The 23617-nt window shown below is 42.4% G+C and overlaps 2 protein-coding genes across 2 annotated transcripts in view; one reads left to right on the forward strand and one right to left on the reverse strand.

Moving 5' to 3' along the window:
- Positions 1-13705, reverse strand: part of sf3b3 (splicing factor 3b, subunit 3) — a 55385-nt gene extending 41680 nt beyond the window's left edge. The window contains exons 1-4 of the mRNA XM_060838276.1: positions 13614-13705; positions 10629-10766; positions 9047-9202; positions 3188-3358 (exon numbers count right to left, since the gene is read on the reverse strand). Coding sequence (XP_060694259.1) covers positions 3188-3358; positions 9047-9202; positions 10629-10698 — 397 coding nt within the window. The 5' untranslated portion in view covers positions 10699-10766; positions 13614-13705. The remainder of the gene's footprint in view (positions 1-3187; positions 3359-9046; positions 9203-10628; positions 10767-13613) is intronic.
- A 7197-nt stretch (positions 13706-20902) lies between these two features.
- Positions 20903-23617, forward strand: part of cog4 (component of oligomeric golgi complex 4) — a 57564-nt gene continuing 54849 nt past the window's right edge. Inside the window, exon 1 of the mRNA XM_060838279.1 lies at positions 20903-21047. Within this exon, the coding sequence (XP_060694262.1) occupies positions 20913-21047 (135 nt within the window). The 5' untranslated portion in view covers positions 20903-20912. The remainder of the gene's footprint in view (positions 21048-23617) is intronic.

Below are 23617 nucleotides of genomic sequence, written 5' to 3' on the forward strand. Positions count from 1 at the left end.
GCAGTGGGTAGGTGAAATTTCATTTTTTGTAAATAATAATGATTGCAAATAAAAGTTAGAGTCAACTAGCACAAATACTGGGTTACATTGGGCATAAGGGACAGTACAGCAGCAACCTAAGAGTAGTAACATGCGATGTAGAAGACGACAGTTGTGGAGTCTGATGGTTTGCGAACAGTTGGGGTAAAAGAATGCAGATGAATGTTTGAGGAAATGTCATATGCGCCAGTTACATACTATGAGCTGTGCGTATTTGTGGCTGCTCCTCCACTATTTTGTCACTTGGTCAAACGTTCAACTGGATTTAAAGATTGTGTAAGCACAATTGATGCTGATCCATCCTGGGATTCTCCAGTGTTCTCTGGCCATAGCAAGTAGTCGAACTGAGGTAGTATTGGACAGGAGTGGCATTAATGGGATGGTGGTAGGTAGTTAATCAGGCAAGTTTGGAATGATAGTGTGAGAAAACTCACTAGATCTTGCACAGAGAAACTTTTCATGAAACTCAATAGAACTGATCATATTAAGATTCAGTTTTACATATCCAATGCATGCGTAGAGACTGAAGGAAATGAATTAACCAGCATTAACATATTGTTCTGTGTTAAAAATAAATTATTAATTCAATGTATATCAGGTAATTATGTAACTTGCACTGCCAATGATAAACCAACAAACATTTGAGAGATATGAGAAAGGGGATATTTGGAGTACACTTGCTCATTACAATCATGTGACTTCTCCCTGTGTTGTATGTGCCTTTGTGTGAAAGCAATGAAAGCCATTAAACACACACCACTCTGAACAATAACCACTTTACAGAACACCTCCATTCAGTCCATAAGTATGATGTTGAGTTCAGGAAGAGAAATCAAAGTTAACATTTTGGGTCTTTCTGGTGACATTTTCTCTGAACTGATGGCAGCTAGGAAAATGTTGATTTACTTGCAGAAGATGGTGGAGGGTGGGTAAGGACTAAATTATAAGTTTGGGATGGAGCCCAAAAGGAGAGAAGACAATTGAACAAAGGAGTGGATAATGATTTTGCTGAGAGTGAATAGCTGTTAATGGAGACTTGGTAGCTAACAGGTACTGTGGTAATGGCAGACTATGTGGTAACAAGGCTGATGTGTGGGGGTGGGTCATGAGGAAATTGGAGAGCTCAGGCCCTAAAATTATTGAGCTCAATATCAAGTCCAGAGCGTTGCAGGGTCCCCAAGCATAAAAGGAGGTTTTCTTCTTCAGTTTGTGCTGAATTTTGCTGGAACACTGCAGCAAGCCTGACACAGAGATGTTGGCAAGTAAGAGGGTGGTATGTTAAAGTGGCAGGCAACTGGAAGTTCACGGTTTTATTTTTGCAGACTGAACATCGACGCTTTGCGAAACAGTCTCCCAGTCTATGCTTCATTCCCCCAACGTAGAGGAGACCACATTGTGATCAGCCAATGCAGTAGACTAGACTGTGCGAAGTGCAGGTAAAGTGCTGCTTCCTCTGGAAAGTGTGCTTGGGCCCTTGGATGCTGAGGAGGGAGGAGGTAAATGGGCAAGTGTTACACATGTGGCAAGTGCAGGAGAAGGTGCCGTGGGGCTGAGAGAGGTGGTGTTGGGAGTGAAGGAAGCATGGACCATGGTGTCCCAGAGGTGGCATCTCGCTGGATGCAGATGCTGGTGGGATGGTAGACAAGGAAACACTTGTTGTTGTTCCAACGAGGTGAACTTCAACAAGGGAGCCTCTGAAACGCCCACATTCTTCCTCAACCCAGCACTGTTTTTGTCAAGGTCTTCAACTGGGTCCGACACATTTCTCGTGCTTCAGCTCTCACCTCGTCTTCTCTGCTGCAACAGTGATAGGATTCCCCTCGTCCAGCCACCATTCCCACACAGATAAAAAGACCCCAAGTTTCCAGTTGCCTGCCACTTTAACGCTCCACCCTATTCCCTGGCCAACATCTCTGTCTCAAGCTTGCTACAGTGTTTCAGCAAGGCCCAGTGCAAGGTGGAAGAACAACACCTCATTTTCCGTTTGGGGAATCCTGCAACACTTCAACCTGAATGTCGAATTCAATCATTTAGGGGCTGAACTCTCCCATGCCCTAGCAGTGTGCACCCTCCCTATTCCATCCACCTCTGCCAGCCTGCTGCAGAGTTCCAGCATACCTTAATGCAAGCACAGTAATGAATCTATTTGCTTCCCCAAAGACATGATGGATACATACACATCTGGAACAGTTCTAAGCCACATCTACTACAAGCTGTGGGTATCTGTTCTGCACCATTGTCATCTCATCAAGGATTACTGATGGTGTCTTCAATGTCCCCAAATTTATCAAGATCAGGGAAGGTAAGAGAAATTGATCAGGATCAGGGACGTGAGCAAAAATTATCTAGGCTTCCCAAGTCTGTTTGCTGCACCTTGCTGCAAAGGGCACAAATGCATTCCTAGTAGATCCACTGCAATGTGCTAAGTGACACCTTTGGTCAAAGGGCTCATGTGGTGCAGTGACGGTGTAGCTACTTCAAAGCCTGGAGACCTGGTTCAAATCCCACCTGCTCCAGAATCAGAGATGAGCTTCGGAGGCTGAGGGGTGATCTTCTGGAAGTTTATAATATCATGAGGGGCATGGAAAGGGTAAACATACAAAGTATTTTCCCTGGGGTGGGGGAGTCCAGAACTAGAGGGCAAAGCTTTAGGGTGAGAGGAGAAAGATATAAAAAGGGAACTAAGGGGCAACTTTTTCACAAAGAGGGTGATATGTGTATGGATTGAGCTGCCAGAGGAAGTGGAGGAGGCTGGTACAAATGCAGCAGTTCAAAGGCACCTGGATGGGTATATGAATAGGAAGGTTTTAGAGGGATATGGGCCAAGTGCTGGCAAATGGGAATAGATTAGATTAGTATATCTGGTCAGCATGGACAAGTTGGACTGAATGGTCCGTTTCCGTGCTGGTGTATAATAACATCTCTGTACAGGTCGATTAGAAAATATAGATATCTTTGGTCAATTAAACAGATTGCTGTTCACATTTAACTCATTTATCCAAGGGTCTTGACAGATATGGGATTTAAGAGAGTTAATTAGGAGCTAAAATATAGATGAGTCATAATCAAACTTAAGGGTGAATAAGCCTCGAGTCAGTGAATGTGTGCTCCTTTTCTTCTGTACAATTATATTTACACTACTACTCACCAATCATAACAGCACGACCTTTTGGGTCAACTGCCAGGTACTGTCCAGGTACAATACGCCGACATCCGCTCTTCCCAAAGGTTTCTTGATGGACCTTATCAAAAATATTCTTGGATGGTTGGTACTCCAGGATAACAATCCTACCAGAGTCACTACCCACTACTATGTAATCTGTGGAAAGAGAGAGAAAAAAAATCAACAATTGCTTGGTGAGTTTAAGCAGATAAACTGAAATGATTAATTGAGAGAAACTTACATTGCAGTTATAGAATCCCCAGAGAGCAGAAAGAGGCCATTCATCCCATCAAGTCTGCACCAATCCTCCAAAGAGCATTCCACCGAGACATAGCCCCCACTCTATCCTTGTAACCCCACATTTACCAAGACTAAGCTCCTGAACCTGCATTTCCCTGGACACTTGTTACCCAAGGAGATTTGATCCTTCTGCAAGGCATACTGGTAATGCTGCAGGACTAGCAATCCAGAGAATTGGGCTCCTGTATGATATTTCAAAATCCCATTGCAACACCTTCAGAACACAAATTCTATTATAATAATTTTTTTAAAAAAAAAATCACTAAAAAGTGGCCCTGAAGGTTTCAGGTAAAAGACAAATTGATTCACTTGTGCTTTAGGAAAAGAAACAGATTTGACCAGAAAAATAATAAGAGAGAGATGATAAACTTTTGAGGGCACTATCAGGCAATTACAAGTGTAATGTTAAAAGATTAACTTGCACTGTCTCTCAGGATATTCATGTAACATTTCTCAAAGAAGCTGAACATCCTGGGTTGGGGGCAACATTCTGTCTCACAGACAGCATTAAGGAATTTGCATGACTATCCATTGTAATCCACGCTTAATTTAAGCAGCCATTTACTACTACTCTACTGTCACCAAATTAAATTCTCATTCAGTCCCTTCCATTCAGAAATGCTTTCATAACCACCCACCAGCCAATCAAATTCATTTATGTGATCATCCCCGATACTGAAGCATATCACACCAGCATAGCCTCAGGGAATCAGTGAGTCAGGAAATCGTTTGCATAATGATTCCTCACGATTAGAGCATTTACATTATCTCCAAGACTGACCTCATCTTTGCATTGTACCTGGGGTAACATGGGGTTATTGAGGGGGGGGGGGGGGGGCCTGTGTAAAGGGCTTGTGTGTTTTCTTTGTTTGGGGCCTGACTCCACTTCGCACACCTGCAAGGAGTGTTAAAAAGGGGGTCATTGAGCTTGCACAGGCTTTAATAAACTTTAACTGTTTGCAGAAGTTGGTGTGTGTGAATTGCAAATAGTGTGAGAAACCTCAAGAAAAGAACCTAACACAAGTACAGGTAGACAATCCTTCATCCTTTATCCGAAAAGCTCTAAAGTCCAAAGGTTTTTTTGTGAAGATTTTTCTCATTAAAAAGGTTGTTTGGCATGCAAACAGTTAACTCATGTTGACACCCATTCGATGCGTGTCACTCAGATACGATGTGTGGGAGCGTGGCCTAGCACTGGCAGTGCCTCAATTTTCTCTCAAGGCACATTTTACTGAGCTAGTCTGCTCCTCCAGTAAGATTTTATTTTAAATTTCACCAAACTGTTACTTATTCTGAAATTCAAAAAATTCTGAATTCCAAAAACCAGCTGATCCCGAGCACCTGAAAATGTCAAGACATACTGCAAGAGTTTCTTCAAATAACTAAAAAGAAAGAAACCAAAGTGAACACAGGCCTATTACAGACAGGGCTGGGGAAACATTAATGGCAGGAGCTGAATAAATACTTTTCAATCTTCATCGTCGAAGACATTAAGAGCATTCCAAAATTACTAAATAATCAAGCGGCAGAAGGAGGAATCAAACATAATCACTACCACTACAGAAAAATGGGACAGACTGTAATGTTCCCTGGACCTGATGGAATGAATACAAGGATATTACAAGAAAGATAACGAGTGCGCTAGTAGTCATCTTCCAAGAATCCTTAGTTTCTGGAAAAGTATCAAAGGATTGGAAAAAAGCCAAAAGGGGACAAAACAAGAAGCAGGCAACTATAGGAAGTTATTTTCTGTTAGGAGGAAAACTTCACCGTCAATTATAAAAGGATGCAATAATGAAGCATTTAGAAATGCACATAATCAAGCAGTGTCTCTATGGCTTCATGCATGAAGGGGAAATTACACCTGAAAAGATTTACTAGAATTCTTTGAGGAGACAAGCAGGATAAATAAAGGAGAAGTAGTGGATGTAATACTTTCGGATTTGATAAGGTACCATATGTCAGGCTACTCAATAAAACAAGATGTCTTGATGTTGGGAGGTGGTATAGCAGCATGGATAAAGGATTGGCTAACTAAAAGAAGAGTCTGCAGAGGGATATAGACAGATGAAGTAAAATGCCCAAAACTGTTCCAAGAGTATTCCAGTTGTGGTCTGACTAAGAGTCTTGTATAGTTTTAGCAAAACCTCCTTATTTTTATCATCCATTGAAATGAAGGCCAACATTCCATTTGCCTTCTCTATTAGACGCTGCACTTGAATGCAAGCATTTTGTTCATTGACACACAGACTCCAAAATCCCTCTTTTCTGTCGTTTTCTGCCGTCTTTCTCCATTTAGATATTCAGTTCCTTTACTTTTCCTGCTTCCTCTTATAGCTTTCCACAAAAAATCCATCTGCCACATTTCTGACCACTTAAGCTATCTATAATCTCTCTGCATACTGTCATCCTTACCACCTTTCCACCTAATTTTGTGTCATCTACAAAGTTAGCTATAGCTCATTCACTTTGGGTCATCTATGTATTAACATGTAAATAATTGCCCATTACTGAGCCCTGTGACTCTTGTCTTCTATTCATTGAGACAAATCTTTATCTAGCCTAACATATACTCCCAACAATATACGTAATATCTTATAGAACCTTTTGGAAATATATTACAACCACTGATAGCCCTTTATCTGACCTGTATGTTATCTCCTCAAAAAACTGTAATAAATGCTTCAGGCATGATTTCCAAGAAGGCATGTTGACTCTACTTGATTATCTAGATCTAAAAACTGAGTTTACAATATTTATAACAGACAACTTTTTCCCCAATAACAGATATCTCCCTCAGTTTTTTTTTTAAATAAGAAGTTGGCCTTTAAAACTTTCCCAATCCTGAGGTTTAGCACTAAACTTTGCCCCAGTGATAGTTCTTCCTTTCAATTTGACATTATCCCTAAGTTTTCTGTTTAACCACATCCCTGTCTTTTCTCAATGGGATCTCTCTGTGCTGTGAGTCAGGATTTAAAAAAAATGTCAGCCATTGCTCATCAAACATCTTTTTTGCTTAACTCATTTCGCAGTCCACTATAGCCAACTCTGCACTCATTCCAATGTAATTTCCCTTTGCATCTGTCCCAAGTTTCTCACCCTGAATGCTACATGCTACCATGTTAGGTCATTGTTTTCTCAGGTACCTCATTGTGTGTTCAATTAAGTCTGATTCCTGGTTGAATCCAAAACATACTGTACTTGGAAACTATGCCAAATGCATGTTATGAATTCTTATGAGGGCTAAGTCTGCCAATTTGTTTTCCTAATCTATATGATGTTTAAAGTCACCTATGATTAATGCACTGCCTTTGTTAAAAATGTCCTCTCAATTGTCCTATCCTTTGTCCTATAGAACAGCGAGTAAAAAGTGAAGTCTGCAGATGCTGGAGATCAGAGCTGAAAATGTGTTGCTGGTTAAAGCACAGCAGGTTAGGCAGCATCCAAGGAACAGGAAATTCGACGTTTCGGGCCAGAGCCCTTCATCAGGAATGAGGAGAGTGTGCCAGGCAGGCTAAGATAAAAGGTAGGGAGGAGGGACTTGGGGGAGGGGCTATGGAGATGTGATAGGAGGTCAAGGTGAGGGTGATAGGCCGGAGTGGGCTGGGGGCGGAGAGGTCAGGAAGAAGATTGCAGGTTAGGAGGGCGGTGCTGAGTTGAGGGAACCGACTGAGACAAGGTGGGGAGGAGGGGAAATGAGGAAACTGGAGAAATCTGAGTTCATACCTTGTGGTTGGAGGGTTCCCAGGCGGAAGATGAGGCGCTCTTCCTCCAACCGTCGTGTTGTTACGTTCTGGCGATGGAGGAGTCCAAGGACCTGCATGTCCTCGGTGGAGTGGGAGGGAGAGTTAAAGTGTTGAGCCACGGGGTGGTTGGGTTGGTTGGTCCGGGTGTCCCAGAGGTGTTCTGCAAGTAGGCAGCCCGTCTCCCCAATATAGAGGAGGCCACATCGGGTGCAGCGGATGCAATAGAAGATGTGTGTAGAGGTGCAGGTGAATTTGTGGCGGATATGGAAAGATCCCTTGGGGCCTTGGAGAGAAGTAAGGGAGGAGGTGTGGGCGCAAGTTTTACATTTCCTGCGGTTGCAGGGGAAGGTGCCGGGAGTGGAGATTGGGTTGATGGGGGCTGTGGACCTGACGAGGGAGTCACGAAGGGAGTGGTCTTTGCGGAACGCTGATAGGGGAGGGGAGGGAAATATATCCCTGGTGGTGGGGTCCGTTTGGAGGTGGCAGAAACGACGGCGGATGATACGCTGTATACGGAGGTTGGTGGGGTTGGTGAGAACCAGCCGTTGGGGGGGCCTTTAAGACGACTTCCACCTGTGTCTTCTGTGATTCTTCCTCATATGGATTCTACATATGTGATCCAAATTAAAGTTCCTGGTAACATACTAATTCCATTTCATACTAACAAAGTCACACCATGATGTTTCCCTTATTGTCTACCCTTTCAAATGTCTTGAATGTTCAGTTTTCTAAACGCTCCTATTGTAATCTGAGGCTGCAATGAGCAGGATATTGAGAATGGCTGCTGAAATGCTAAAACCAATCTAAATAAGGACAAGGTTATATATTAAAACTCACCAAGAGAAAGACTAACAATATCATGCACCTTTCATGGAATGGTTCTGGATTGTAACATGATTACAATGTTTTGAATAATGGACGTGATTTGGAGACGCTGGAGTTGGACTGGGGTGTACAAATTAAGAAATCACAACACCAGGTCATAGTCCAACAGGTTTATTTGGAAGCACTAGCGTCCAGAGCGCTGCTCCTCCATCAGGTCTCCACAATCAGCTTAGCATATTAATTTTATTGCCGAGTAATTATTGATTGAAATAACTGAGAGCCTGGTGCACAGCTTGTAGTTGAATTTCCATAAGCCACACCCACCATAATGATTTGATATCATAGATCAAGTTTTCATGCACACTCAAAGAGGATGTCAACCATGATCACGATGAATGGTGGGTCAGGCATGAAAACCTGAATGGCCTATTTTCTATGTTTCTATCAAAAATACCTTTTGTTTGTGTAATTGTAAATGCACGAAGCCAGAATCAAACACCTTATTGCTGATTTCGGTCAACCACAATCTGTGGACACAGTCCTGCACACAACACACAACACTCTCAATTCACAAAACACTCATTACGAAAATTCAGTTTAGCCATAAACTACACAAGAGCAACAAGCCCTGAACCAGAACAGAATTAACTGACACCGATCAGATCACACACATGAACTCCACCAGTTTGGGATTAGGAATAACATCTTAACAAGTGTTCTTGCTCCTAATGTAGAAGAAGCATTTACCAAAGATGACCAAATCAAGCTGAGATGTGATGCTGTTCATGGATAAACAGCCCCCTGCCATATGCTGTCGAGGACTGCATGTAACAAATAGCCACATGGGGGGCACAAAGGGACACATTTATTGTGATAAATACCCTAGGGCAGTTTTGATATTTGGGTGGATTGTGTCATTTTAATTTGCTGAAATAACTAACACAGCTGGACCCACATATATAAAGATTCTTACCTTTGGTGCCTCCAGTTAAACGGAAGGCCATCAAAGAACGAATTATTCCAAAGGCCTCCACTGTCAGCAACGTATGTACTTTTCCGGTATTTGCATCTGGACGGAGCAACTCCAAGATCTTTCCCCTAGACACAACAATCTCCTGCATTTTGGTGCCTATAGTAAATGCGTAAACATCATATCAGATGGACATTTAAAAACCCAATGACTTTGCCCTTTCCATGAAATTGTTACAGGTTTGTAAATAGCAACAATTTTAAACAATTCATGGTACTGGAAATCATATTTATTTTACATTAAACACAACACAAGTAGTTTCAAAAATATAGAAGCAAAGAGATTATGGTAATTCTCTGCACACTTTAGGGAGGTCTACTAGTACTGCTGTTGCTGCTTCAAATTTGCTTTTCCTTGCTTTGAGAAGCCTCACTGACTTCCTGTGTTCACAGAGTGATCAGGATGCTCTGTTCTTGTGCCTTTTTTAGGCCCAAAAGTGAACTGCCTACTAGAGCTCACCAAATGGCCAAGAAAATAGTACCAAGAAAACAGACAAGTATTTGAAGAAGAACTTTGCATGACTTCTGGAAAAGGACAACGAGCGTGGAACTGATCACAAGGCTTTATCAAAGACAAACAGACCAAGTGGCTTACTTTTCTAGATCCTGGTCACTAGGCAAAGAGTGATAATTTTACATTTCAAACAGCAACTTGTGGTTTTAGCTCCCCTTCCTTTGAGATACTCTGGCTTGTGTACTTCTCCCACCAGAGATGCAGAGAAAAGATTGCAAACCATCTTTTTCTGAGAACATGGGGAGAAAAGTCTTTTACAAGAAAAAAGTTTATCAAGCATTTCCTTTAAATTCTAAAATGGATACCAAGTAAATAGGATCTGAGTCATCAGTCTGAAGTTATTCCAAATTATCCAGCAAGCATCAAGTGTCAACATCTGCTAAGAACATGCTATACGGATTTGCTTGATGCACAGGTCCAATATATATAACCAATAAGAACCACTGGCTTTCAAAAATCTCTAATCTAGCAGACAGATTCAACCAGGACATCTTAAAGTGATAGGAGTCAACTTCAGCTCAGTGGTCTCATTTCTCTTCATGTCAGATTCAAGATCCACTCAGTATTTAAATACATAAACAAGATTAGCATTTTGGTGAGGGATTGAGGAAATGCTGAAACTACTTTGTTTTGGACAAGATATTAAACCATGGCCCCATCTGTTTTCTCACCGTACATCACTACACTATTCATGCAAACTTGTTGTATGCCGATTTCCTACAACTGTGTAAACTGCAGGACTACAATAGACTATTGTGACAGATTTCCTAATGCCAGTCAACTGGGCCAGATTGTCCTAACTAACCAGGAGAAGGGTCAGCTCACAGGGCTTGCCACAGCCTACTGACCCTTGAAGGGAAATGGTTAAGTCTAGTACGTAGAGGAGAAAATAGAAGAAAATTGACAGGGAACATAGCACTATGAAATTCCGAATGGACTTTAGTTTCAGAAAGTTAAGTGAAACAATTAACACCAGAAGCCAAATGAAAATGCGCCAACTGCAGGTCCTCACCTGAAAAGTTTCCATGAATGGCATGTGATATGCCAGTTGCTCTCTGGAGAGTCAGGTTATACAAAAACATGATTGCATTAGTTCTGTAATCACAGAGTATAAAATGTCACGTCCAACTTCTAGAATTAAAAAGATTGGCTGTAAAGATAAAAATAGAAAAAAAAACAAGTGATCATCTGTATAAATTCTGAAGTTCATAAAATCAACTGAAACTTAACAAGACAAAATCAAAAGGCAACTGAGATATTTGAGCGAGACTTCTTTTAAAATTTTGTCTTCATTCCAAATCCACGCTTATTGATCAGCCAATATATATTTTTGCAACTAACTGCACGACTATCGTTTGGCTCTCACATTGTAACTTCAAGCGATAGCAAACCGACTATCATGAACACATTCAGGTTTAAAAAGAAACTGTCACTTTAATTCCCTGTTTGGGAACAACTTTCATCCATGAAAACACCACCCTAAAACATACTAAGAAAACATTAAAGAGATAAAATAAGCCATCACCACAAAAATATAGGCTGAACACAGATATTCAAAGCACAGTTATAGTGCTGCACCTGTGCAAAATTGGCTGACCCCAACTACAGCGGTAAACAAGGTGTAATAGCCAATCATGGTTCTCCTGGGTATGAACATGAAAATACACCTGTCTTCACACTACCACTTCTTATTTAAATCATCCCTACTTGAAAAAATGTCAGGTGACAGAAACAGCAGGACAATGCAACATGTTGACTCCTTCAAAAGCACATGTGACGAATGGCCACCTGAGTGGAGGATAGGCATGGAGCAACATACAAACATGAAACAAGTTCAGGCAAGATTTGTAAATGTCAATGGGAGAGTTTGGGTTAGGAGGCTGACTTGAATTACCAGTCTTACATTTGTTTATAGACTGACACTCCACAAATAACAGATTCTATAGACCACATATCCGACTCCACCATAAGGCAAGGACAAATATGCAACAAAGACACAAAGCCAAACATACGCTTGAACAAAAAGTCAAGAATTCTAGTTATCAAACTAAACTCTCAAGGAAATAATTGTAGCTGCATATCAGACATGTCAGCAAAACTCACTGCTTTGCAGATTCCAAACCTCTCTCAACATAAATAGGCCTGCCATTAAAGTCTGCCTCAAAAAAGCACTGACTAAGAAACACACCGTCTCTCCTTTGTGGATGCCTATCGGAACTCAAAAATCCAAATGTTTCAACAAAATTGTTCTTGTGGTTAAGTTTAATTGCACATACGAAGAGAAAAGCTACCGGCTATATTATATCCTGTGGAAAATCAGATGCCTTTAATCATTGTTAGCACAATTTTAATTAAATCTGCACAAAGTTAACAGTTTCGAGAATTTAAGGTTAACACAATGCAAGCACATATCTCACGGTCTGAATGCGATGCGCACAAGATCTAAAATATTATGTTAACACATTTACAGAAATCAAGGGGAAATCTGTATTTGATCCTAAATTTCCATTTATCTGTCTACAAATTTATTACAGCCCATAACTAATCTGCATTATAAAGGTTTCACATTGCACAAAACACAAATTCTGCCAAGTCTTCAACAGATCCAATGTTTTATTCTAACCTTCAAGTAGCAATATTGATGACAAAATATCATATTTTATTTGAAGATTGCTTTATTTTAGTACTTGGCATGGATCCCTTCAAGTTTAGTAAAATAAGAGATCGAATTAAAATACAGAATTCAAAAGTGGCTTGATTGGGAGACGGGAAGCTCATGTTTCTGCTGGGTAGACAATCTAGAACACAAAGTCTCAGAATCAAGGGAAATGACTTCACTGAGGGCTAAGGATCTTTAGAATTCTGTTTCAGAACTTGGATGCCAAGATGCTGAGTGTATCCAAAAGATCATTTTGGGCATGAGGAGAATTAAGGAACATGGAGATAGTGTGGTGGGGGTCAGTTGTTAAATCATACACAATGAATGGCAGAGCTGGCCTAAAGGGTCCAAAAGGCCTCCTAATTTCCCTATTCATATTCTTATAGGAATTCCATTTTATGTTGAATCCAAGGAATCTGACTTTGGAGTTAGCTCAGCATCGATAATGCTGATCTCAAGCACCCTGATTCCAAAAGCAGATTTATCAATCAGAACTTTTTTCTGGCAAAAATCTCCAAATCCAAACCGAAAGAACTTGGATACATAGACAACTTAAGCCTGGGCATCCTCTGTTCCCCAGGATCAGCCAAAGTCCAAGGACTGTTAGCAAGGGCTGACTGTCCTTCCTATCTACCCATCTTCAATCAGTGAACAGTGGATATAGAAAAAAAAAGGGATTAACATATGAAGTCAGAGCCACCCTTCTCCTATTTAAGGGGATTGATTGAGGAAGAGGTCAGATATAAAAGGATTCATTTTATGGCTATATCGAAGATGTGCATCTGACAGATTATGGCTCACAACGGGCATCTGGTTGGCAGAAGCCACTTCCTACCATTTTACAAATCCACATGTTCCGACTTTCTTCAGCGATAAGGATGCTCAGCACAAACAGTAGATGATGGGTGAAGCCTATACATTGCATGTAGTTTCATAGTGAACTAAGGATACAATTCCACTGTTATATTTTAGAGTCTAATTGTGCTTGGGCAGGCTTTGTTACAGTTCCAACTGTGGTTACAGATTTAACACAGCTAGCTGGGTAGCGCATGCGCATGGCAGAAGCCAATTTAAGAGAATATGTTTTAAAAAGAAATTGCCGCCACTAGCGCCAAACTGTAGCTGCTGCTTCAAGTTTACTTCCCCCTCTTTCGGGAAGCCTCGCCAACTTTCCCGCCTTCGTGAAGCGAGCAGGATGCCCTGGACCCGCGCCTCTTTTAGGCCCAAAAGCCAGCCTGACCACGGTGGCTCAACAAACGGCCGCGAAAAATCATCGATCGGCAATATTGAAATAATCAGCACCGCCCGAGCTCTCGGAGTCAGGAAAATGCGCGGTACCTGCTATGGGACACAGGATGCCGCCGATATCGCCTCAGATTGTACACTCCATCCTCCTCGACATTACCGACCCTACAGCTCCCAGCTCGGGGTCCTTACTGCCTGAATAGGTGGCCAGCCTGGGGGCCTATGCCCAGGTGCGCATGTCCACTGTGTTGGGGGAAAAGAATCGACATTTGACATCCAATTTTAAAATATATATATTTTATGTATGTGTTTAATAACTACTTTCACAAATACAATTACAAGACAGATTGATGTATAACATATTTTCAGGCAACCGGTTAGACAGTGCCCCAGAGCCCTAAATTATTTACTCTACAACATAGATAAAAATCACACAACAGCAGGTTATAATCTAACAGGGTTAATTGGAAGCACACTAGCTTTCGAAGCGACGCTCCTTCATCAGGTGATTGTGGAGGGCTCGATCATAACACAGAATTTATAGCAAAAATTTGCAGTGTGATGTAACTGAAATTATACATTGAAAAATTGATTGTCTGTTAAGCCTTTCATCTGTTAGAATACAGTGATAGTTTCACTTCTTTCATGTGTAAATCACAAAACCTTTTTTTTAAAAGTTGCATTCTCGGGTTAGCTGTTAACAATGATGATAGCGAGACAATATGTTGAAAGTGTTAGCCCCCTGTGTTCTCTGTCTATGCCATGGTGTTTAGATCGATTCTAATCTAAAAAGTGAGATAATGGAGTTTTACATAAGTTCATTTTTTGAACTCAGAGTTCTACATAAATGCATGCAGTTTTTGAGCAAATTACAATGTAACCCTGCAAGTACAAACTCCCCCCACAAAATATATGTGTGCATGCGGGTCTTTGTCTGTGCGTGTGTGTGTGTCTGGGTTGGGGGTTGTGAGTGTGAGAAAGTGTATGTGTGTGTGTAGTGAGTGCAGAGTGTCTTAAGTCTGTGAGGGGGTGCATGTGTGAGTGTGTGTGTGTGTAGGAGTGTCTGTGTGTGCATATAGTGCAATGGTGGTCACCTGTAATGTGACATTAACCCAAGATCCCGGCTGAGGTCCTCCCTATGGGTACCAAACTTAGCTCGGCCACTTTTCTCTGCTGCCTGTCCCGAAGTCCACCTTGGAGGATGGTCACTCGAAGGTCCGACGCTGAATGTCCTGGACCACTGAAGTGTTCGCCAACTGGGATGGAATCCTTCTGTCTGTTGATTGTTGTGCGGTGCCCATTCATCCATTGTCGTAGCCTTTGCTTGGTTTCCCCAATGTACCATGCCTCCGGGCATCCTTATCTGCAACTTATAGGATAGACAATGTTGGATGAGTCACATGAGGTTATAGTCCAATGGGTTTATTTGGAAGCATTAGCATCAGGTGGTTGTGGACCTGGACCATAAGATACAGAATTTATAGCAAAAGTGTCATGCGGCTGAAATATATTAAATAAACCTAGATTAAGTCTTTCATCTTTTTGAATGGATTTCCTAGTTTTGGTTTGTTAATGTGTAAATTCCAGAACTCCTTTTAAGACTCGCTCTTAAAATAATTTTGGAATTTCTGGCAAAAGGTATTATCTCAGCTCAGACAATACATTAAATGTGAGAGGTTAAAAGTCTGACTGTGTCCCAACCTTGAGTCAGCCTGTCCTATTTCTAAGTGGGATTTACAAAATCTTACGTGGATTGACTGTAGGTTGTGCATTTTTTGAGCAAAATAAAGTACAATTCTGCAAATACAACTTTGCCCCATAAACGTATATGTGTGCGCATGCAGGAGAGACAGTGTGCATGTGAGAGAGTGTGTATGTGTGTGAGTGTGATGGGGAATAAGTCTGTGAGAGGGGGCATGCAGCGGTGTTAGTGTGGGGGATATATGTGTGTGTGCGTATGAGAGAGGCTTTGTGTGTGTGTGAGTGAGAGTGTATACTGCAGTGGGGTCACCTGCAGTGTGACATGAACCCAAGATCCTGGTTGAGGCCATCCTCATGATTACCAAATTTGGCTATCAGTCTCTGCTCAGCCACTTTGCATTGTTGCTTGTCCTGAAGTCCGTTTTGGAAGATGGTCACCTGAAGGTCCGAGGTCAAAAGTCCCGGACCGTTGAAGTGTTCTCCAACTGGGAGGGAACACCCTTGCCTGGTGATTGTTGTGCGGCATCCATTCATCCATTGTTGTAGTGTTTGCTTGGTCGCACCAATGTACAATGTCTCAGAGCAACCTTGCCTGCAGCGTATGAGATAGGCAACGTTGGCTGAGTCACATGAGTACCTGCCGTGTACATGGTGGGAGATCATGTATAATGGTGGTATTCATGTCAACACTCTAACATGCCTTGCAGTGGTTGCCATGACAGGGTTGTACGGTTGATGTCTTAAAGGCTGGGCAGTTTGCTGTGAACAATCATCAGTTTAAGGTTTAGTGGTTGTTTAAAGGCTAGATGTGGAGGCATGGGGAAGGTCTTGGCGAGGTGTTCATCCTCAACAACAATGTGTTGCAGGCACAAAGAACATGGTATAGTTTTTCGGCTCCCGGGATAGTACCCTATCAGTTGGAACCCATGTCTGTCTCCAGAGGAAGTCATTATGGTTCTTCAATTGGCACGTTGGAACTGGCAGTCGATGAGTTGAACATCATACCCTGCTCTTATGAGGGTATTCTTGAGCACCTTCAAGTGTCCGGCACTTTCCTCCTCATCCAGTATATGCGTAATAACCTTAAACAGATCCACACAACATTCATAAATTGTCATGCAATGTGGCTGTAAAAATACTAATTTACATCCTATAAGTCAAGAGAAGGATTTTTTAAAAACTACTTGGCAAATAGCTATGATAGGAGAAAGTGAGGACTGCAGTTGCTGGAGATCAGAGTCGAAGAGTGTGGTGCTGGAAAAGCACAGCTGGTCAGGCAGCATCCGAGGAGCAGAAAAATCCATGTTTCAGCCGTAAGCTCTTCATCAGGGATCAATTCTTCATTTCTAATGAAGGGCTTATGCCCGAAAGTCGAAACTTCTGCCCCTTGGATGCTGCCTGACCGGCTGTGCTTTTCCAGTACCACACTTTTCGATCCAAGTAGCTATGATTTGCAACAATGGAAGATCTGTGCTTCTGTCTTCATCAGGAAGGGCAAGATGCCCAGGAGTAATTTGATTTCATTTAATTTAGTATATCACATATACCTAAACACAGCAAAAAGCACTGTTTTGCAAGCAGTACAGACAGATTATAACAAACAAAGGCAAAGTGATCGTATGGTATTTAAACAAAAGAGGCACACAAGGTTATGGCTACACAGAAGATGCATAAAGTATCTGGTACATCTTTACGCACCTCTCTGAGGTCGTAGTCCCCTGGAGATTTCCTTGTTTGTGTTTGACCTGATGCCATGAGCTGTCATGGGGACCGGAGTAAATATTCGTTACTCCCTTCTGACTGTATATCACTGTCTGCAATCTGGAGGGTCTGCCAGTGAAACACACAATGACCTAGAATGTGGTGTCTGGATACCATAAGATATACAATAGGTATAAGTGTCGAAAAGTGTGATGCTGGAAAAGTACAGCAAGTCTGAGGAGCAGGAGAATCGACACTTCGGGCATGAGCCCTTCATCAGGAATGTTGTGTGTACAGAATCATTCCAGATGAAGGGCTTATGCCCAAAACAATGAATCTCCTGCTCCTTGGATGCTGCCTGATCTGCTGTGCTTTTCCAGTGCCACACTTTTCAACTCTGATCTCCAGCATCTGCTGTCCTCACCTTCTCTGTGCCAAAGGTATAAGTCAATGACAGGCTATTGCTTGACTAGCAAATATGAACTTGGTCACCAAATCCAGTGTAGCACTTGCAAAATATACTGGCAGGGAAATTTACTAGAGCTGCTCGGGAAGATTTAAACAAGGACAGAGAGATCAAAAGGTGCTTAAACAGATGAGGCATACAAGGTTATGGCTATGCAGAAGATGCATAAAACATCTGGTGGAGGGGGTGGGACCCAGAGAGATAGTGAGGAAAGAGATCAATCTGAGACAGGTACAGTTGAGAACAGAAGTGAGTCAAACAGTCAGGGCAGACAGGGACAAGGTAGGCCTAATAAATTAAACTGCATTTATTTCAATGCAATTCAACAGGGAAGGCAGATGAACTCAGGGCATGGTTCGGAACATGGGACTGAGATATCTCAGCAAATACAGAAACATGGCTCAGGGATGGGCAGCTTAATGTTCCAGGATACAAATGCTACAGGAAGGATAGAAAGGGAAACAAGAGAGGAGGGGGAGTGGTATTTTTGATAGGGGAGAGTATTACAGCTGTGCTGTGGGAGGATATTCCTGGAAATACATCCAGGGAAGTTATTTGTGTGGAACTGAGAAATAAGAAAGGGATGATCACCTTATTGGGATTGTATTATAGAGCCGCTAATAGTCAGAGGAAAATTGAGAAACAAACTTGTCGGAAGATCTCTGTTATCTGTATGAATAATAGGGCAGTTACGGTAGGGGATTTTAACTTTCCAAACATAGACTGGGACTGCCAAAGTTTTAATGGTTTAGATGGAGAGGAAGTTGTTAAGTGCGTACAAGACAATTTTCTGATTCAGTATGTGGATGTACCTACTAGAGAAGGTGCAAACCTTGACCTACTCTTGCGAAATAAGGCAGGGCAGGTGACTGAGGTGTCAGTGGGGGAACACTTTGGGGCCAGCAACCATAATTCTCTTCATTTTAAAATAGTGATGAAAAAGGATAGACCAGATCTAAAAGTTGAAGTTCTAAATTGGAGAAAGACCAATTTTGATGGTATTAGGCAAGAACTTTCGAAAGCTGATTGGGGGCAGATGTTTGTAGGTAAAGGGACGGCTGGAAAATGGGAAGCCTTCAGAAATGAGATAACGTGAATCCAGAGAAAGTATATTCCTGTTAGGGTGAAAAGAAAGGCTGGTAGGTATAGGGAATGCTGAATGACTAAAGAAATAGAGAGTTTGGTTAAGAAAAAGTGGAAAACATATGTAAGCTATAGACAGGATAGATGGAATGAATTCTTAGAAGAGTATAAAGGCAAAAAGGGGACATGAAATAGCTTTGGCAAATAGAGTTAAGGAGAATCCAAAGTGATTTTACAAATACATTAAGGACAAAAGGGTAACTAGGGAGGGAATATGGCCCTCAAAGATCAGCAGGGTGGCCTTTGTGAAGAGCTGCAGAAAATGGGGGAGATACTAAATGAGTATTTTGCGTCAGTATTTACAGTGAAAAAGGATATGGAAGATGTACACTGTAGGAAATAGATGGTGACATCTTGCAAAATGTCCATATTACAGAGAAGGATGTCTTGAAACAGGCAAAAGTGGATAAATCCCCAGGGCCTGATCAGGTGTACCCTAGGACTCTGTGGGAAGCTAGAGAAGTGATTGCTGGGCCTCTTGCTGAGATATTTGTTTCATCGATAGTTACAGGTGATGTACCGGAAGACTGGAAGTTGGCAAACGTGGTGCCACTGTTGAAGAAGGGTGGTAAGGACAATCCAGGGAACTCTCGACCAGTGAGCCTGACCTCGATGGTGGGCAAGTTGTTGGAGAGAATCCTGAGAGACAGGATGTACATGTATTTGGAAAGGCAAGGACTGATTAGGGATCATCAACATGGCTTTGTGCTTGGGAAATTATGTCTCACAAACTTGATTGAATTTTTTGATGAAGTAACAAAGAGGATTGATGAGGGCAGAGCAGTAGGTGTGATCTATATGGACTTCAGTAAGGCATTCAACAAAGTTCCCTATGGGAGACTGATTAGCAAGGTTACATCTCACGAAACACAGGAAGAATTAGCCATTTGGATACAGAACTGGCGCAAAGGTAGAAGACAGAGGGTGGTGGTGGAGGGTTGATTTTCAGACTGGAGGCCTGTGACCAGTGGAGTGCCGCAAGGATCGGTGCTGGGTCCTTTACTTTTTGTCATTTACATAAATGATTTGGATGTGAACATAAGAGGTACAGTTAGTAAGTTTGCAGATGACACCAAAATTGGAGGTGTAGTGGACAGCGAAGAGGGTTACCTCACATTACAACAGGATCTTGGCCAGATGGGCCAGTGGGCAGATGGAGTTTAATTCAGATAAATGCAAGGTGCTGCATTTTGGGAAAGCAAATCTTAGCAGGACTTATACACTTAATGGTAAAGTCCTAGTGAGTGTTGCGGAACAAAGATACCTTGGAGTGCGGGTTCATAGCTCCTTGAAAGTGGAGGCGCAGGTAGATAGGATAGTGAAGAAGGCGTTTAGTATGCTTTCCTTTATTGGTCAGAGAACTGAGTACAGGAGTTGGGAGGTCATGTTGTGGCTGTACAGGACATTGGTTAGGCCACTGTTGGAATATTGCTTGTAATTCTGGTCTCCTTCCTATCGGAAAAATGTTGTGAAACTTGGAAGTGTTCAGAAAAGATTTACAAGGATGTAGCCAGGGTTGGAGGATTTGAGCTATAGGGAGAGGCTGAACAGGCTGGGGCTGTTTTCCCTAGAGCGTTGGAGGCTGAGGAGTGACCTTATAGAGGTTCACAAAATTATGAGGGTCATGGGTGTTTTCCCTGGGGTTGGTGGAACTAGAGGGCATAAGCTTAGGATGAGAGGGGAAAGATATAAAAAAGACCTATGGAGCAACTTTTTCACGCAGAGAGTGGTACGTGTGTGGAATGAGCTGCCAGAGGAAGTGGTGGAGGCTGGTACAATTGTAACATTTAAGAGGCATTTGGATGGGTATATGAATAGGAAGGGTTTGGAGGGATATGGGCCGGGTGCTGGCAGGTGGGACTAGATTGGGTTGGGATATCTGGTCGGCATGGACCGAAGGGTCTGTTTCCATGCTGTACATCCCTATGACTGGGTAGCTTCTGATTCAGAGGGATGCTGTCTCTGGAACCACAAGGCCTCATACTGGGCGATTAGTGGGGTAAAAACACCACTCTTGGCAATGCTGACATTACTGATTTAATCCTGGTTGGGTTCATTAGGTTGTGTCGGTTTGAATGACCTTCTTTCTCCCAGAGTGGACTTGGCGCACATAGAGTCAACGGGCCCAGTTGCATTTAAACTAATTAGCTTGACTGAGTGTTGTCGGCTTTTCAATAGTATTGTTGATTTGTGAAGTGCCAGTGGGTCCAGTTTGATTTTGTTTTACAGACTGCATCCTTGATTATCAAACAGATGTAATTGGAGGCGCGGTGGAACACCTTTCCCCTGGCGCCGTTTTGTTCATGGCGGGGCCTTCAGGCAGGCAGAGGGCAGCGCCGGAAGTGAACTCCCGGAAGTGGTTGCCCGGGGAGACGGAGAAGATGGCGGCCGCTTCCACGTCGAGCAGCAGTGGCGGCCGGAGCAGCTGCAGTTCAAGTCTGTCCATGGAGTTCCTGGAGGGCCTGACTGAGGTTGCCGAGTTACAGGAGGCTTACAGCAAACTGTGCAGCGAGGAGGTGCGGGGGCGGGGTGATGGGGTGATAGGAGGCAAAGCCAACCCACCATGCACTCACTGATAGACAGTGGGAATCTGTATGTTTCTGCGGCTCTTGAAATTGTCTGTATGTAATAAATGTATTTGAATTATAGTAAGTATAATATATAACCGTGTGCATTTCGGCCCATTCATGTGGCTGTATATACAATTGTAGACGTGTCAGTGCTCCTCTGGGATAAGTGTACAGAAGATGTATACATACACAAGACTTACACTTGCTACTCTTATGACCACAGAGCTTAAAGCACAGCACGGTCAAGTATTTTATCAAGTGTTGCCATATTTGTAGTGTTATAAACGTAACAGCCAATTCACCCACATCAAGCTCCCAGAAACAGTTACTCCTAAGGCCATAAGGTACAGGAGCAAAATTAGGCCATTCGACCCTTTGATTCTGCTCTACCATTTGATCATGGCTGATATTTTTCTCAATTCCATTCTCTTGCCTTTGCCCCATAAACTCAGGTTCTTGATTAGTAAAGGGATCAATTTCTGTCCGAAAGACACTCAATGACTTGGCCTCCACAGCCTTTTGCAGCAATGAGTTCCATAGATTCACCATCTTCTGGTGGAAGACGTTCCTTATCTCAGTTCTAAAGGCTTGTCCCTTCACTCTGAGTCTATGCCCTCAGGTTCTCGTATATCCTATGGTGGAAACATCTTCTCCACCTCCACTCTATCCAGGCCTTTCAATATTCTGTATGTTTCAATGAGATTCCCCTCTCATCTTTCTAAACTCCACTAACTACAGAGCCAGCATCCTCAACTGCTCCTCATATGACAAGCCCTTCATTGCTAGGATAATTTTTATGAATTTCCTCTGGATCCCCTTTATGGCTAGCACATTCTTCCTTAGACATAGGGCCCAAAACTGCTCATAATATTCCAAATACAGTTTGACCAGATCCTTAGACACTCACAGCAGTACACCCCTTGTATTCTGTCCCTCTTGAAAGGAAGCCTAACAATAAATTTGTCTTCCTAACTGCTAACTGAATCTGCTTGTTAACTTTAAGAGAATTCTGAATTAGGATTCCCAAGTCCCATTGTGCTTCAGATTTCTGAATCTTTCTGCATTTAAAAATACTCCATGCCTCTATTTCTACCAAAGTACATAATCGCTCACTTTTTTACACTGCACACCATCTGCTATTTCTTTGTATACTCCCTAGCCTGTCTGAGTCCTGTAGCCTACCCACTTCCTCAATACTACCTTTCCCTCCACCTATCTCTGTGTTATCTGCAAACCGAGCATCAATGCCCTCTGTTCCTTCCTCCAGATTATTAATATATAACATAAACATTGTGGTCTCAATACTGACCCCTGCATCCTGAAGAAGGGTTTCACCTGAAACATTGACTTTTCCACCTCCAGTTGTTGCATGGCTTGCTGTGTTCTTCCAGCCTCCTGCTTGTGTACCTTGGATTCCAGCATCTGCAGGTTTTTTTTGTCTCAAACTCCACTAGTCACCAGCAGCCATCCTGTTAAGATACTTTCACCCCCACTCTACATTCTGCTAGTCAGCTAATCCTATATCCATGCCAGTACCATGCCCCAACACCATGAGTACCTATCTTATTTAGCAGCCTCTTGTATGGCAAGTTGTGAAAGGCCTTCTGGAACTCCAAGTAGATCACATATTCTGGTTCTCCTTTATCTAATTTACTGGTTACCTCTTCAAAGAATTCTAACAGATTTGTCAGATGCAACCTCCTCCTAACGAAGCTATGCTGACACAGCTCTGTTTTATCATGCACCTTCAAGTACTCTGCAATCTCATCTTTAATAATCGATTCTTAAATCTTATCAGCAACTGGGTTCAGGCAGAGCAGCCTATAAATTTCTGTCTTCTGCTTCCCTCCCTTCTTAAGTAGGGGGTGTTACATTGTAGCCCTCCCTGACTCCTGAACGATCAACACCAATGCTTCCAGAATCTCCTTAGCTATCTGCTACAGATTGCTCGGGTTCATACTGACCAGTCAGTAGTCTGTCTGGTCTGGGTAATTTATCCGCCTTCAGACCTTTCAGCTTTTCCTTGGTGATGACCACTACACTTAGCTCTGTCCCTGATTTTCTTGAGGTCCTGGTATGCTGGTCTCTTCCGCCATGAAGACTCATGCAAAGTAGCTATTCAGTTCCTCTGTTCCCCATTACTAGTTCTCCAGTTTCATTTTCCAGCTGTCCAATATCTGCTTTTGTGTCTTTTTTTAATATATCTAAATAATATTCTTAGAATATTCTTTTATATTACTAACTAGCTTACTCTTGTAATTCATTATCTCTTCTCTCTCTCTTCTCTTCTTCCCCCCTCCCCCCTCCCCCCTTATTGTTTTTTTGACTTGTCCTGTGCTGGTTTTTAAAGGCTTCCTCATCCTCTAGCTTCCCATTAATCCTCACTACATTGAATGTTTTTTTTATTTTTATGCTGTCCCTGACTTTCATTGTCAACCCTGGGTTGCTTTGTCCTCCCCTGGGATGGAATTCTCCTTTGCCCCAGAAGCTCCTGCTATTGCTACTCCACCATTCTT

Source organism: Hemiscyllium ocellatum, chromosome 17 (genome assembly GCF_020745735.1).
Source record: "Hemiscyllium ocellatum isolate sHemOce1 chromosome 17, sHemOce1.pat.X.cur, whole genome shotgun sequence".
Classification (NCBI taxonomy): domain Eukaryota; kingdom Metazoa; phylum Chordata; class Chondrichthyes; order Orectolobiformes; family Hemiscylliidae; genus Hemiscyllium; species Hemiscyllium ocellatum.